The sequence below is a fragment of the Ziziphus jujuba genome, chromosome 1 (assembly GCF_031755915.1).
Source record: "Ziziphus jujuba cultivar Dongzao chromosome 1, ASM3175591v1".
NCBI classification, from domain to species: Eukaryota; Viridiplantae; Streptophyta; class Magnoliopsida; order Rosales; family Rhamnaceae; genus Ziziphus; species Ziziphus jujuba.
This window is the reverse complement of record NC_083379.1, coordinates 23,231,574-23,245,490: the sequence shown is the minus strand read 5'-3', so window position 1 is coordinate 23,245,490 and position 13,917 is coordinate 23,231,574. Positions and strand designations below refer to the sequence as shown.

At 28.6% G+C, this 13,917-nt stretch overlaps 1 protein-coding gene across 1 annotated transcript; it reads right to left on the bottom strand.

Annotated features, from left to right (window-relative positions):
• Positions 1-9,031: 9,031 nt before the first annotated feature.
• LOC125420731 (uncharacterized) lies at positions 9,032-13,104 on the bottom strand. Its single transcript, XM_048467644.2, has 3 exons — positions 12,848-13,104; positions 12,597-12,754; positions 9,032-9,716 (listed from the first exon to the last, which is right to left on the bottom strand). Exons 1-3 carry the CDS (start codon positions 12,926-12,928, stop codon positions 9,617-9,619), a joined length of 339 nt encoding a protein of 112 aa, XP_048323601.2. The 5' UTR covers positions 12,929-13,104; the 3' UTR covers positions 9,032-9,616.
• Positions 13,105-13,917: the final 813 nt, after the last annotated feature.

Below are 13,917 nucleotides of genomic sequence, written 5' to 3'. Positions count from 1 at the left end.
ACATGATCATAGGTTCTCATAATTAATGAATTGTCTCACAATTGTTAAATAAAGCTGAGCATTTTATTTAGACTGTAATATTTTATGAAATAATCTGTCTTAATTATTATAAAATATTAGAATGAATTACGGTCATGTTGAAATGATCAAAAACGATTTAATTAAGGATAAATTTATGTAAAAGGAATTAAATCTCAGGCCATATTGGATATGTTATTTTTTTTTAATCCTAAGTATATTATAAATAGGTAATTAAGTGACTATGATTGTTTGAGCTACCAATAAGTGAGGTTTATTTTGAACGGCCAATATCTTAATGATTTGGGAATTATTGTCCTTTGATTACTGTGTATTTATGAAATATACAAAATAGAATTTGTATGAAATATCCTCTTGACATGTTTTGGTACTCGGATATTAAAAGTCATTGGCCAGTGCATTGGATCCGTTAGAGAAATTGATAAATTAAGAGAATAAATAATTAATTGGTTGATAGAAATTATTATTGATTAATTATTGATATTTTACAAAGGAAAAATACACTTAATATAAACGTTATTAATCTTGGAGTTCACATCTAAGCTTTTAATGGAGTAGCACCGGATGAGATCAAAGTCCCAGGCTTGCTCAGACCAAGTAGGAGATTGTTGGATTTATGCTCTTGGAGCAAGCTAATCCATGATTAAGAGCCTTGATTAATAATGGGCTGTGGGATCCCCAAATTAGCTCATTAAATGACAGAGTTCATTTAACTGATTATTAAGATACAAGAAGCAGTCTATTAATTGGGCTCAAGGTGTTATGAAAGGAGGATTAGGATTAGCAGTCTATAAATACACTACTTACTAGCCTTCAAATAGAAGTTTTTACGTATTATTTTTTTAGGGAGTGTGAATCTCAGTAGATGATAAAACACCCTGAGAAAAAAACAGAAACTGTGAGTTTTAGAGTATTTTTCATATTAACCTTCTGTGAGTGTTAGAGCGTTTTTCACATTAACTTTCTTGTTTTTTTGTGATCAGGTGTGCCCACACGCTGATCTGTCACTTGGAGAATTGTTTGGAAAGTCCTACGCAAAAGGTGAGTAAAATATAATAGATAGTGACATAATTTATCATATGCTTTATTCAATCTCGATCAGATTTCTACTGTATGTATGATTCCAACACAAATATCTTAAGAAAAAATTATTAAAGTTTAAGAAATCTACAGAGAAAAAAAAAACTTAGAATGTAAGGGATTGTATATAAATTTAAATGAAATTGAAAAAAAAAAAAAAAAACCTTCCCAATTATATAACCCCACTTGATTTTGACAATGAAAAATAAATGTGTACAATAATCTTCACCAAGTACAAAGGACATGAAAACCTTTTTGAACCATAATAGTCACAGTCCACCTACTTTTCACTAGAACTTTAATTAGAAATATAACAATCTTTGGTAATTAGACTTCATTAAGAAGCTTATAAATGGGTTGGTAAGACATTTGACCTTCTTCTAGGATGGTAGAAGTTCAAATTCCATCTTTTCTTGGGTCTGAGAGCCTCTATCCGTGCAAGTAAGTTCTTTCACTTTGCTATGGCAGTAGGCAATAATAAGGTGCGAAGTTACTGAATTGTCTTTATCATTATTAACGAGGTTTTACACCAAAATTGTTGTAATTTTATCAAATAATAATTTTTTTTAAATTAAATTTTATTTTTTACTTTAAATATATATTTTTTTAACTTTTTGACGTAAATTTGTTAATAATATTTTTTGACTGATAATGAATTATGCTAGTGGAAATATATTAAAGAATGTACATTAAAACACATATGTGGTTTATTTGTATATAATAAACAATGGTATAATTGGAAAATTAGTAACCACAAACATGAATTCATAAAAAACAACTACCTATATGTATATCGATATTATGAAAATGAACAATATAAAATCATTTTATAAATAACAAGTAATAGGTAATATGAGAAAAAAATAATTAATAAAATTATCTTCTTTTAAGAGCTATTTAAATAAAAATTTTGTAGATTCTATAGTGTGTAAGAAAGATTAAACAACTTATATAAAAAGTTGAGTGAATAAAAGAATATATTTATATATAAAAGTAAAATGAGAAAACTCATGAACTTCATAGTTTTTAACCTTTGTTTTTCCTTTTAACAATTAAAGACTTAATTAAAAAAAATAAGGAAATTAATTTTTTGGTTAAATGAAATGAATAGTTAATTGATGCTATTTTTCAAAAATAAAAGATATGTATTCATTCAAATAATAAAATTGCAGTTAATATAGAATTCAAAATATATATATATATATATATTCCCCCTAAAAATTACTCTATAGCATTTATTAAATAAAAACTAAAGTAATGTATAATATTTGTATAATTTTTTTGGACCCCTTCATAGTGGGGCCATTAGGCAATAGGCCATGGTACTCTATGCTTGAAGCCGGGCCTGTTGATTACAGACCCATAATTTCTAAGTGCTGAAGTTTCAATTGCAAAACTGAGCTTGATTATAAGTAGCCTATTTTTCATTTTTAATAATACATTAATATTTTTTTAATAATTCGCATTAAATATCTTTTAAAATTAAATAATTTAAGAATATTAAAGATATAGTATCAAAATATATATATATATATATATATGGCGAAAACTGAAGTTTGATTTGTTCACTTAGATATGCCCCTCCCTAAGCTAGAACATGATTAGTGACTTTCTTCTTTCTTTTTTTCTTTTACTTATTTGAGCTTGGAATCATTGTTAAACAATGGTTGGTGATTGATAAATTGATAACTAAGGATGTTACAAAAAATCCAAAGCCTAAAATTTGATCTAATCTGTCGAAAGAATTCAACTCAAATGTTGCCCAAGCCTAAGCTTGCCCACTTTTTCTTTTTTTTTTTCTCTTTTTTAATTTTTTGGTGATAGGGCTCGAGTTTTAAAATTTTTAGTGTAAACCAGCTCATTGGGCTGTTGTTGAAAGGACCTAAAACTTAACTCGACTGAGTAAGCTAGCATGGTATAATTATTTTAATTTTTTAACTTTTATTTCAATTTCTTTTATGATAAGTTAAATTTATTTATTATTTGTTATCAGATAAGATGATTTATTAAAATGTAATTCTAAACTTATCAAATTTATTAATCAAAATTTTAATAGACAATGATTTTGCATTATTTATTGAATATATCTTTCATAACGGTAGGATATTATTAATTTATCAACCATTAATAAACAACCATATTATTTAATATAAAAAAAAAATTGGTTAGTGAATTTGACACCTATATCATTGCCTATTTATCAAGTTATTATTTTTATTTTATTATTATAAAATATTTTAAGAAAAAAAAAAGTATTTATGAATTTAATGTTAGGATTATCAGAAAAAATAAAAATCAAATTTAGGCTACAAATTAACTCCTAAACTTTAAAACTTGAGCCCAAATCTCAACTCATAAAACTGGGATCTTTTTTTAAAAATAGCCACCCCACTAATCCATTCTTGAAAAATAACTCAAAAAAAAAAAAATTTAAATCTAGCCAACTGTGGACAGAAATGTCCTTAATTAAATTGAAAATTATAAAATAGTTTTTCTTTTACGGTTTTCTTTTTCCTCTCGTTCATCTAAAAAAGAAAAAAAATATTCTTACATTTCTTCTGCTCTCACTCTCTTTTTCTTGTGTTTTCTCACTTTTGAAGCTAAACTCAGATAAAAAGTTTTTCATTTTTCTTATTAGATGACATATTCTAGCATTTCATCTTTCTTTTTTTTCTTATTCTTGGAATTTTTTACTTTTGTATTTTTTTTAAAGTTTTTTAATATGGGTATGTAATAAATTAGTTTATAAGCTGTTATATTTAAATTTAAACATACTTAGGTGACATACGATGTGAAAATAAAGGAAAATTTGTGTAAAATTGAAAAATCACAAAAACCAATAAAATGGAATAAAATTGGCAAAAAAGATGAACTTCTTCCATTTTCCGCCAGTTTGTCAGTTTTCTCTAGTTTTCCTCTACTTTTCTACTAGTTTTCTGTCAGTTCTCCTCTAATTTTCCGCTAGTATGAAAACGTTATATTTGGCAAAAAAAAAAAGCAGAAGTGGTTTTTTGGAGACAGTTAATATGTTTATTCAGTATTATTCATATTTTTATATATTTATTAATTTAGTTTAACGTTATTCATTTAATTTTATAGTTAAATGAAAGATGATGATATTATCATTGCGGTTTTATACAATGGAACATTGGTACAAATGATGGTGGTCATTGCGAGTATCCAAATGGTAAAAATATAATGGTTTCCGTCAGCAAAATATGCACAAAATCAGAGTTAGATGATGAAATTTTCAATTCTATTGAGATAGACCAAACTAAATATTTGATAAAGCTAAAATGAATATATGGACGATGTGCAGAAATGTCGAATCCTTCAGAAATATGCAATGATAAGGGTGTGAAATGTTTTCTTCAAGAAGTGAGAAATGGAGGGATGACAATGATAAGACCTCCATTGTATGTTGAGGTAATTTCCAAAGTTAAACATGTATCTAGAAAAGTTCATGAAACAGCCTTTGCTTCGAATAGTGGGAGTAATTATCTATCTTTTACTCGTCCTCCAATTGGTGTTCATCTACCACAAGTTTTCGAATCTAAAACTATTGAGGCTACATTTCATGATATTGTAGTTCATAAAACTCAGTTTAGAGACCAAGTTGATGTCCATGGATCTTGGACGTCATTGAACATCCATGAAACAGTTGATGTTGGAGGTAACTTTGTTGAACGGTTTCCTAACCAAAAAGAGTATGAGCAATTGCATAATATTAATGATTATGAGAATTACAATGCAGTAGGGGATGATATTAGTATTCAGTCGAATGACACTGATCATAACTATATAGATTTTGAATATGAGTTGCCCTACAATAATAATGATATGCATCCCGAAATAAACAATTATTTATGTTGCAATAATGGGAGTAGTACGTATTTAGAAATTTTAGTTTAATAATTTAATCCTAAATTAAAAGAGGCACTGTAGAAAACTACAAAAAAGTAATTTTGGTCATAAAGGAAGCTGACTACAATAAATTTTTTAGAATGTCCAAATGATTTTGAAAAAAAAAACAAAATGTATCAATTTTTTATTTTTATTTTTATTTTTGAAGAAGAATTTATTAAAAGTTATACGCATATAAATTAATTGATAACACATTGAACAAACTATATTAGTAGATGTTAAATGTTAAAAGTTTAAATTGTTATATAATATTAAGGATTTGTTCATTTTTAGATGGAAGCCTTCTTAGCTATGCAAAATATTATATTCTTGTCTTTCTTTATTTATTTATTTTTTTAATATTTATTTACTTATCTATTTGGATTAACCTTTAATTGGTTAGTGATTTTAACAGTCAAGATATTATTTATTAAATCCATCTTCATCTTAATGGTTAATTTTCATTATATATAATAATAATAATTGAATTTAATATATATATATATATATTATATGATTAGAATTGTAGAGATACCTTATTTTAAAGGAATGTTAGTAATACTTGTATCAATGCATGAGACTGAAAGATTTTATAGCTAATAAATCTATTGGACTTTTATTCATTGAGTTCATGACATATTTTATCTCCACTCTTATTTTCATTTTTTTTTTAATCCCAATATTGCTTTATTCATCTACTGGAAATGGTACTCTCAATATTTTATTTGATTTTTATGAAATTTGAGATTTATAATTTTTTGGAGAAATTATTATATAAATTGAACAATTTAAAAATGTTATTTTTGCCCATTTATTGCAGATGATGATTTCTGGATGTGTGGTTTTGAAAATTTATTATATATGTTATGCTGCTTGTGATGTTGGATATTATGGTTGATATTGGATGCTAATACTATGTACTTATTGATATTGGATATTGATTGGACATGTTTGAATATTGGATTCTTATATAATTAGGATTATGGTGGCCCAAGGGCTAGGCTTTATCACTAATTTGGTTTGGCCAATCAAGGAATAGAAATAGGAAAGCAGATTGGATATAGGACAATACATGGTACAGGTTGAAGCTTACTCTACCGGGTTCTGCTTGGTATAGAGATGTCTTTGCTATATGTCTTTGCCAAGTATAAGGAAATTTTCATATGATGTTGAAGTCATTTGTTAGTTTGCTCTTATGTATAGATAATAATGTGTTTTGATGTAAGGAAAACTAATTTACCTGATAGAAAATATGTCATGTTTATTTATTAGAATTCCATTATGCACAAACTTCTTACATCTAGCTCAATTGCAGGTTCTGTAAATTTTTCTGCTTGTCGGAAAGTTTTTCCTCCAAGCGGAAACATTTTCCTCCCGTTGGAAATATTTTCCTCCTGTCAAAAACTAATTTCCTCCAGTTAGAAAATCAAGTTCCAATAGATGAGTAAATTAATATTGAGGTGAAAAAAAAGGAGAGTAGAGACAAAATACATCATCAACGCAATGAATGAAAGTCCAATGGATTTATATGTAAAGATAATTATGGATTGTTTTGATATTTATTTATCAAAGATAATGATGGGTTTTGATGTAAAAGATATCTAATTAACTGTCTAGAAAATATGGCATGTTTATTAGAATTACATTTTGCACAAACCCCTTATATGCAGCTCAATTCAAGCTTCTGGACAATTTTCCGTTTGTCGGAAATTTTTACTTCCAAGTGGAAATCATTTTCCTCCTATTGGAAAATGTCGGAAAATATTTACTCCTGTCATAAACTAATTTCCTCCACTTGGAAAATAAATTTCTAATAGATTATTTAAATCAATATTGGGGTAAAAAAATTAAGAATGGAGACAAATATTATATAAGATGAAGATGGATTTAACAAAAAATGTATTAACTTGTAAAATTAATAACCAATTAGAAGAAAAGAAAAAATGATATATATATATATATATATTTTTTTTTTCAAAATCATTTGAACATTTCATAAAATGAGATGTAAACTAAATATTCAAAATCAACTCCAGAATGCCTTTTTTCATTTGGAATTAAATTGTTAAAAAAAAAAATTGCTAAATATGTATTATACCATTACCACAACATAAATAAACCATTACCGTCGAATAGAAAATATAATATCCAAGATAAGATATAATTGTCAAAAGATATTAAACCATAACACTAAATTAAAACTTCCTAATTCGAAGCATAAGACAATAAATTCGTACATCTCTACCTATAATGTCCAACACCACCTCATCGGATACATCTACGTCCAATAACATCTTCACCTTGAGATGGTATGCGTTGCATCTTCGGCCTACCGGCTCACCTACGTGTCCATCTCAGTGAAAAAACAATACGACTTGACACGTCATCCGTAGCATGTCATTGTTTTTCAACTAACACATGGTAAATGGACTCAGCATAAACTGCACAATATGCATCCGTGGTGTAGTAATGAGAACACATGCCATAAGGAGTAATTTTGTGTTCTCTGCAAGCAGTAATACAATGGTCACAAGGATATTGATCAAGGAGTAATTAGTGTACCTTCTACATGGAGAAAGAGAACGTGCCCACCTTGTAGGGTCACATGATCGGATATACTGGGCAGTCCTACTGTCTTTTGCCTCAATTTGCCTTATATAAAACTCAAAATTTTCAACCAAATATGCATTAGCTGCGAGCATGAAACATTGTACTATAGTTTTATCTTTTGCATGTCCATTTGCTTTAATATTTCTGCTTATGTGGTACATGCATAGCTCATGGTATGCATTGGGAAAAACTTTGCGTTGCCTTTTCAATAGCAAGATGTCTATCACTCACAAACATCAAATCCGGAAAATTTCCAATGGCGTCCTTAAGATTTTGGAAAAACCATATATATGCTTGCTCATTCTCTCCATCTCCAATGAATAACATTAAACTAAATAAATAAATATATAAAAATTTGAATAATACTAAACAAACATATTAACTGTATTAAAAAAATCGATTTTGTTTTTTTTTTTTTTTTGGCCAAATATAACGTTTTCCTATTGGCAAAAAACTAGGAAAAAATTAGTGAAAAACTGACAAACTAGAGGAAAATGGCAGGAGTTCATCTTTGTAGCCAATTTTCCTCCGTTTTTACTGTTTTTCACGATTTTTCTGTTTTACACAATTTTTCTCCCATATGTCACCTAAATAGTATTAAACTCACATATAACAGCTCATAAACTAATTTATTACATATTCATATTAAATAAATCTTAAAAAATACAAAACTAACTAAAAATACAAGAAAAAAGATAAAAAAGAAAAAAAAATACATATCCATATTTCCTCAGTTCATCTAATAAGAAAAAAAAAATTTTTTACTTGAGTTTAGTTTCAGAAATAAAAAAATACAAAAACAAAAAATTAAAAACATATAAAATGCAAAGAATATTTGCAGCCTGTTAGAGAATATTTTGCACAAAACATGAACAGGTGTTTAGAGGGAAAAAAATAAATAAATAAATAAATAAATAAATAAAAACATATTGCATAATTTTCAATTTGGTTAAATATATTTTTGTCCCAAGTTGACTAGTTTTTTTTTTTAAAAAAAAAAATTACTATTCTTCAAAACACGATCTAGCTATTTTTCCAAAAAACCCTTCTCTCTTCAACCTTAAAAAATCCAACCCCAATCCATAAGAATCCGAATTTTTGAATTTGAACCAGGCAACCTGAATTTACACCCCTATCCAATTTAGACCACGTACTCACCAATAGAATCCTCATCATTATTACACATGTATTACTTGAAGATTAAGCTGACATTATCGAAGAATAATAAGCATCAGATAATTAAGTTCCAACCACAGCATGAAACTATTGAAAGATAGATAATCCTAAGATCCAATATTACCACCTTATTTCTTAGGTTGCCCACCGCAGTCGCTAAACCCAATATAGTTTTTATAACTCCTTTGAAATAGAGTAGTTGCTTGTAAGCCCAGAAACCCTCTGGAAAAGGAATATTTCTCCCGTGGCTTAATAGGAAAAAAATATATGTAAATATCCAGATGACCCACTTACAGAAGCATCAGGCACCCCAATCACCATATTTATGGAAATGGAGAAGCTAGGCTAGGCATCTTCTCTTCCGTAAAGGTGGGGAATAGCATCCAAGGAGATAGAAGAATAAAAATAAAATATAAAATAAAATAAAAAAATCACAGCTGCAACTCTATATAGATAATGTTCTCCAAACAACTGAGGTCACCAGAACACGGAAGATATGAAGTTCTTCTTTCAGTTACCCTGCTGTTCCTGCTTCTGCTTCATTAAAGGTAAGAAGAGCAAAGACAAGGAGAAGGATCACAAGTCTAATTGACAGATGTCCAAGTTGTCGTGCCAGTATAATTTTTTATGGAACAATGGAAGAACTGCTCCAACCCTCTCACAGCTTCCTTGACTGTAGCTTCCATCTCTGGCTAAAGGCCACATTAAAGATTTTCCTTGTTCTTCCTTTCAAATTGAGAGGTGTCCTCTTAAATGTTATTTATTTCCAACTTGATGATGTATTCGCCTTGTCATATTAAAAGAATAATCATTTCTCTTTTCTAATCATCTCTGATCCATCATTTAATGCCAAGTCCATCTCACGCAATTGGTGTTCAACCGAAACCAAACCAGTTTGTGCAAGAAACCTGCAGGGAAATTCCAATAATTCAATCTGAGTCTCCAGCTAAATTACGGAAAGTCTCTATATTCTTATTGTTTTAACCGTTGAAATGGAAAATCAATTATGCTCTGAAACTTAAGCTCAAATAAAACTGAACCAAATGAACAACCAAACACTAAGGCATTTAGCAATTAAGAAATATAACATGACATACTCATTTGTTCATCTACTATATACTTAGAATTCTCAGATCAGCATAACTAAATTAGTTTCACCTTGTAAAATACACTTGCATAAAGAATCATCACAATACAAGAGGGGTAAACAAAATCCGATCTGGTAATAACCAGGCATTCAAATTTGATTTATTTAACTAGATATGTTATACAGAACAGACTCCAAATATAAACTGCAAAAATTATCAAACATGCAATGCTGAACTTTTAAATGCTCATTGCTCAAGAACCATCTTCAAGGTTATAAAATTTAAAAAGTCAGCCTAAGAATCCTTCAAAGGACCTGGAAATTAGAAATTAATCTAGAGTAAATAAGTAGGTACGTCAATAGGTTACACAAATTTGAAATTAACATCTACATCATTAGAAATGATATAAATTAAAACCATCGCAAAATCAAACCAAGTCAAAATGAAAATTGGTCAAATAATCTACACTTGCCATATAGACATGCCATATAAGCTTAATCCTAGCATAAATTTATATAATTGATAGTAATCTTATAGTCCAAGTTCCATCAAAGGATGCCTGAGAACTCAAATTGATCCATATTTTCAAAAATCATGCTTAGAACAGATTTAAGCTCTTTTTGCAAATTTCAATGAAATATAGCTACAAATCATCAGGTACTATGTAATGCATAACTCGAATCATGAAATCTAAGGCTTGAAGCCATTTTAGGTCCTGAAATCCATCTAAAAGAAACATCCGTGTATAGAAACCAATATTATGGTACCAATGTCTCAAAATAGTTAGTAAAATATGAAATGAAGCAGACGGTATAAAACAACTAAGCAAGGTAGAGAATGGACACAACCCCTTTCCTATATCTTATTTAACTGGTTTTTCATTATGGTGGGTATGCTCCTATCCTTGCTCACAAATCCATCTGGATGTACATCTAATTAGCCATGCTTCTATGTCCAAAGGTTTGCTTAGTAAACAGTAATCTATACAAACAAAATATAAAAGGAGAGAGAGAGAGAGAGAGGGGGGGGGGGTGGGGGAAAGGTCATTTGTCCAATAAAATATTTAAAATTAAAATAGAAAAAACAATTCAGTGAGAGAAAATGAATTGAACCTGCTCGAAAGACAGAATTTCAGATACCAGATTTACAAAAATTTTTAACATTCACATAATATGTCTTCATTATGTCTTAGAAACACAGAGAGATGGACAAATATAAGCATGAAACTTAGTGAAAATTCAAGGCTTGAAGCCATTCTAGGTCCTGAATCCATCTAGAAGAAACATTGGTGTAGAGAAACCAACAACATGGCACTGATGTCTCGAACTAGTTGGTAAAATATGAAATGAAGCATCTAGGAAAAAAATTAATCAAGTAACAAGTAAGAAAGGTAGAGAATGGGCACAACCCCTTTCTGATTTCTTATTTAACTATTTCCATTATAATGGGTATGCTCCTATCCTAGCTCACAACCCTATCAGGACATTAGTCTAATTAGCACAAGCTCCTAAGTCCTAAGCGCTAAGTTTGCCTAGTAGCACTAATCTATCCAAACAAAACGGAAAAAGAAAAGAGTGTATATCATTGGTCCTATAAAAGACTTAGAATTGAAAAAGGAAGCATGACTCAGGTAAAGAAAAAAAATTGAACCAACTCAGAACACAGAAATTCAGATACCGACTTTACACAATTTTTTGACATATACATCATATGTCCTCATTATGGCTTATAAATACAGAAATAGACGGGAAACTCTAAGCATGGCACCAGACCTATATCATTTTGCTTCTACAATCATTTATGAGACAGATCTAAGTCAATTTTTGTCTTGAACGCATGCATAGCAAGGAAACTCAATCACTCATCTAAATATGTCGCAATTCCATTTGCTTCCAGTCTTTATTGGTTTGTGCATTCCTTGTTTGGATATCACAGATGCTATCAGAATTGGTCATGAAGGTGTTTCCTGGCTGTCATGATGAGGCAATAAAACTAAGAACCTGGTCTGAAGAGCTTCTCCCTATGTTTGATCTTTTGCTCATACATAGAGCTAAGTGCATCACTTCTGTACAGATTCCAATAATTAGGTCTCCTGTATGGCTGCTTTTCGTTGCATATATACTCTTGAATACTGAGACTATGGTTTTTTCTTTTTTTCTTTTTTTCTTTTTTTCTTTTTTTCTGTTTTTTTTCAATTTTTCTTTTCTTTCTTTCTGAGGAAGTTATCCATTGAAAATATGCCTCACCCAGAGGTCAATATCAGTTAGCATAACAAAGAACAACGAACATATTCATATCTTTAAAAAATTTAGATTTTAACTCGTGCCTATGAAAAATACTAACCAATTTTTCATTTTTCTTGGATTAAGTATCCCAAATAATATAAAATAAGGGAATTTTTACATAACAAATTTATTCACACTCCTGATCGGAAATGATATATACGTTTTTGGCATTTGGGAAATATTTAAACAAGCTAAATTAATTATTTACAGACATCCAGATACCAGTATAAATCATCAGAAAATGAAGAATAAGTTGCAATAAGAGAAACATATAGCAGATCTGCAACCTACAAACTAATACATAACACCAAATACATAAATTATGTCAACCACAAATTTTGATCTTAAGCCAAATCAGGCAATTTCAAATCCAACAACAAAATCCACAATCAAATTGAGCTAAGAATTAACCTACCAGCTAAGAAGCAAAAACAGAGTCGCTGCGATAAGAACCAAAAATACAACATGAAGTACCACGTAAGAATCACTGGAAGATAATGCCAAGCCCAGCATCACAGCGAGACAAAAACCCAGCATCAAAAAAGCTGTTTTTAGAGTGTTCCATGTAGGACCCTGAAACCCAGTGAACAAATTCAATCAATACTCGCAGTAATATTGGATGATAAACGAAGAAATGCTTTGTGGAGTAGAAGAAATTGAACTGACGTTAACACCAGGGGCTAGAGCTCCAAGTAAGACTGCTTGTGCAGATGATATTTCTTCTCTAGTTGAAGGTGTAGTGGCCATTTTGTCTTCGCTTAGATATGAAATTAAAGCATCTAAGATAAAGAAGACGAGAAAAGTAAACGTAGCTGTAACTATAATCAGCGACGACGATGAGTTCTGATCCGCGATTTGAAAACCTAGACACGAGAGTGGGAAATTCCGCCGACGTTACGACTAAATTGTTTTAGTAGTCTTGACCATTCTAAATTCAATTATAAAAATAAAAATATATATAATAATAAATAATAAAAATTATGTAAAATAAATCTAATAAAAATTAAATGATTATATTAATATTCAAAGAAGAAATAAATTAAAGATTAAATGTTTGGCTTTAAATATAAATATAGTTAATTAAGTGAGATAATAAAAAATAACAATAATTGTTTTAGAGGATAAAAAAAATATTATAACAAAAATTAAAATTAAAAAGAAATATTATTTAATAATTATATGTCTAATTTATTTGAATTTAAAAGATATTTCATCTATTATCCATTTATAGATGCAAATCTTCAAAACTTAATAAATACACAAATATTGTTTTCAATGATTAATGTTAATTTTTTTTTCAATTTTTAAAATGAAAGCATTGTTCAAAATTAAAGTTTTTACCTTATTATTTGAATTAATTTAAAAAATAACCATATATTATCATCATCTTTCTCAATTTGAATATTATAAACTTAACCTTATTTATACCTTTATTTATTCAAAAAAAATATTTATTTTTAAAATAAATAATTAGTTTATTCGAACTTTATTTGCTCAAAAAAAAAATCTTTCGAAAGTATATTATTTGTCTTATTCAGATTTATTTATTATCTCTCAAGAAATAACTCTGTTCAAAATTTTTTTATTTCATAATCAATTTTGAAATTTTACTTAAAAATTGTAATTTGGGTATTTAGGAGGGGAAAAAAAAGAGTGTAATTTGAGTGTTTTGAACTAACATGTCTGAAATATTTTGTTAGTTTCATGTTTATTTTTTCTTCCATATTTAAAAATAC

Coding starts and splice junctions, on each gene's coding strand:
- LOC125420731 (XM_048467644.2), bottom strand. CDS start 12,928: ATGGCCACTACACCTTCAACTAGAGAAGAAATATCATCTGCACAAGCA. Junction 12,755..12,847: donor CTCTAGCCCCTGGTGTTAAC/GTCAGTTCAATT, acceptor ACTGGGTTTCAG/GGTCCTACATGGAACACTCT. Junction 9,717..12,596: donor CTGTTTTTGCTTCTTAGCTG/GTAGGTTAATTC, acceptor ATTTCCCTGCAG/GTTTCTTGCACAAACTGGTT.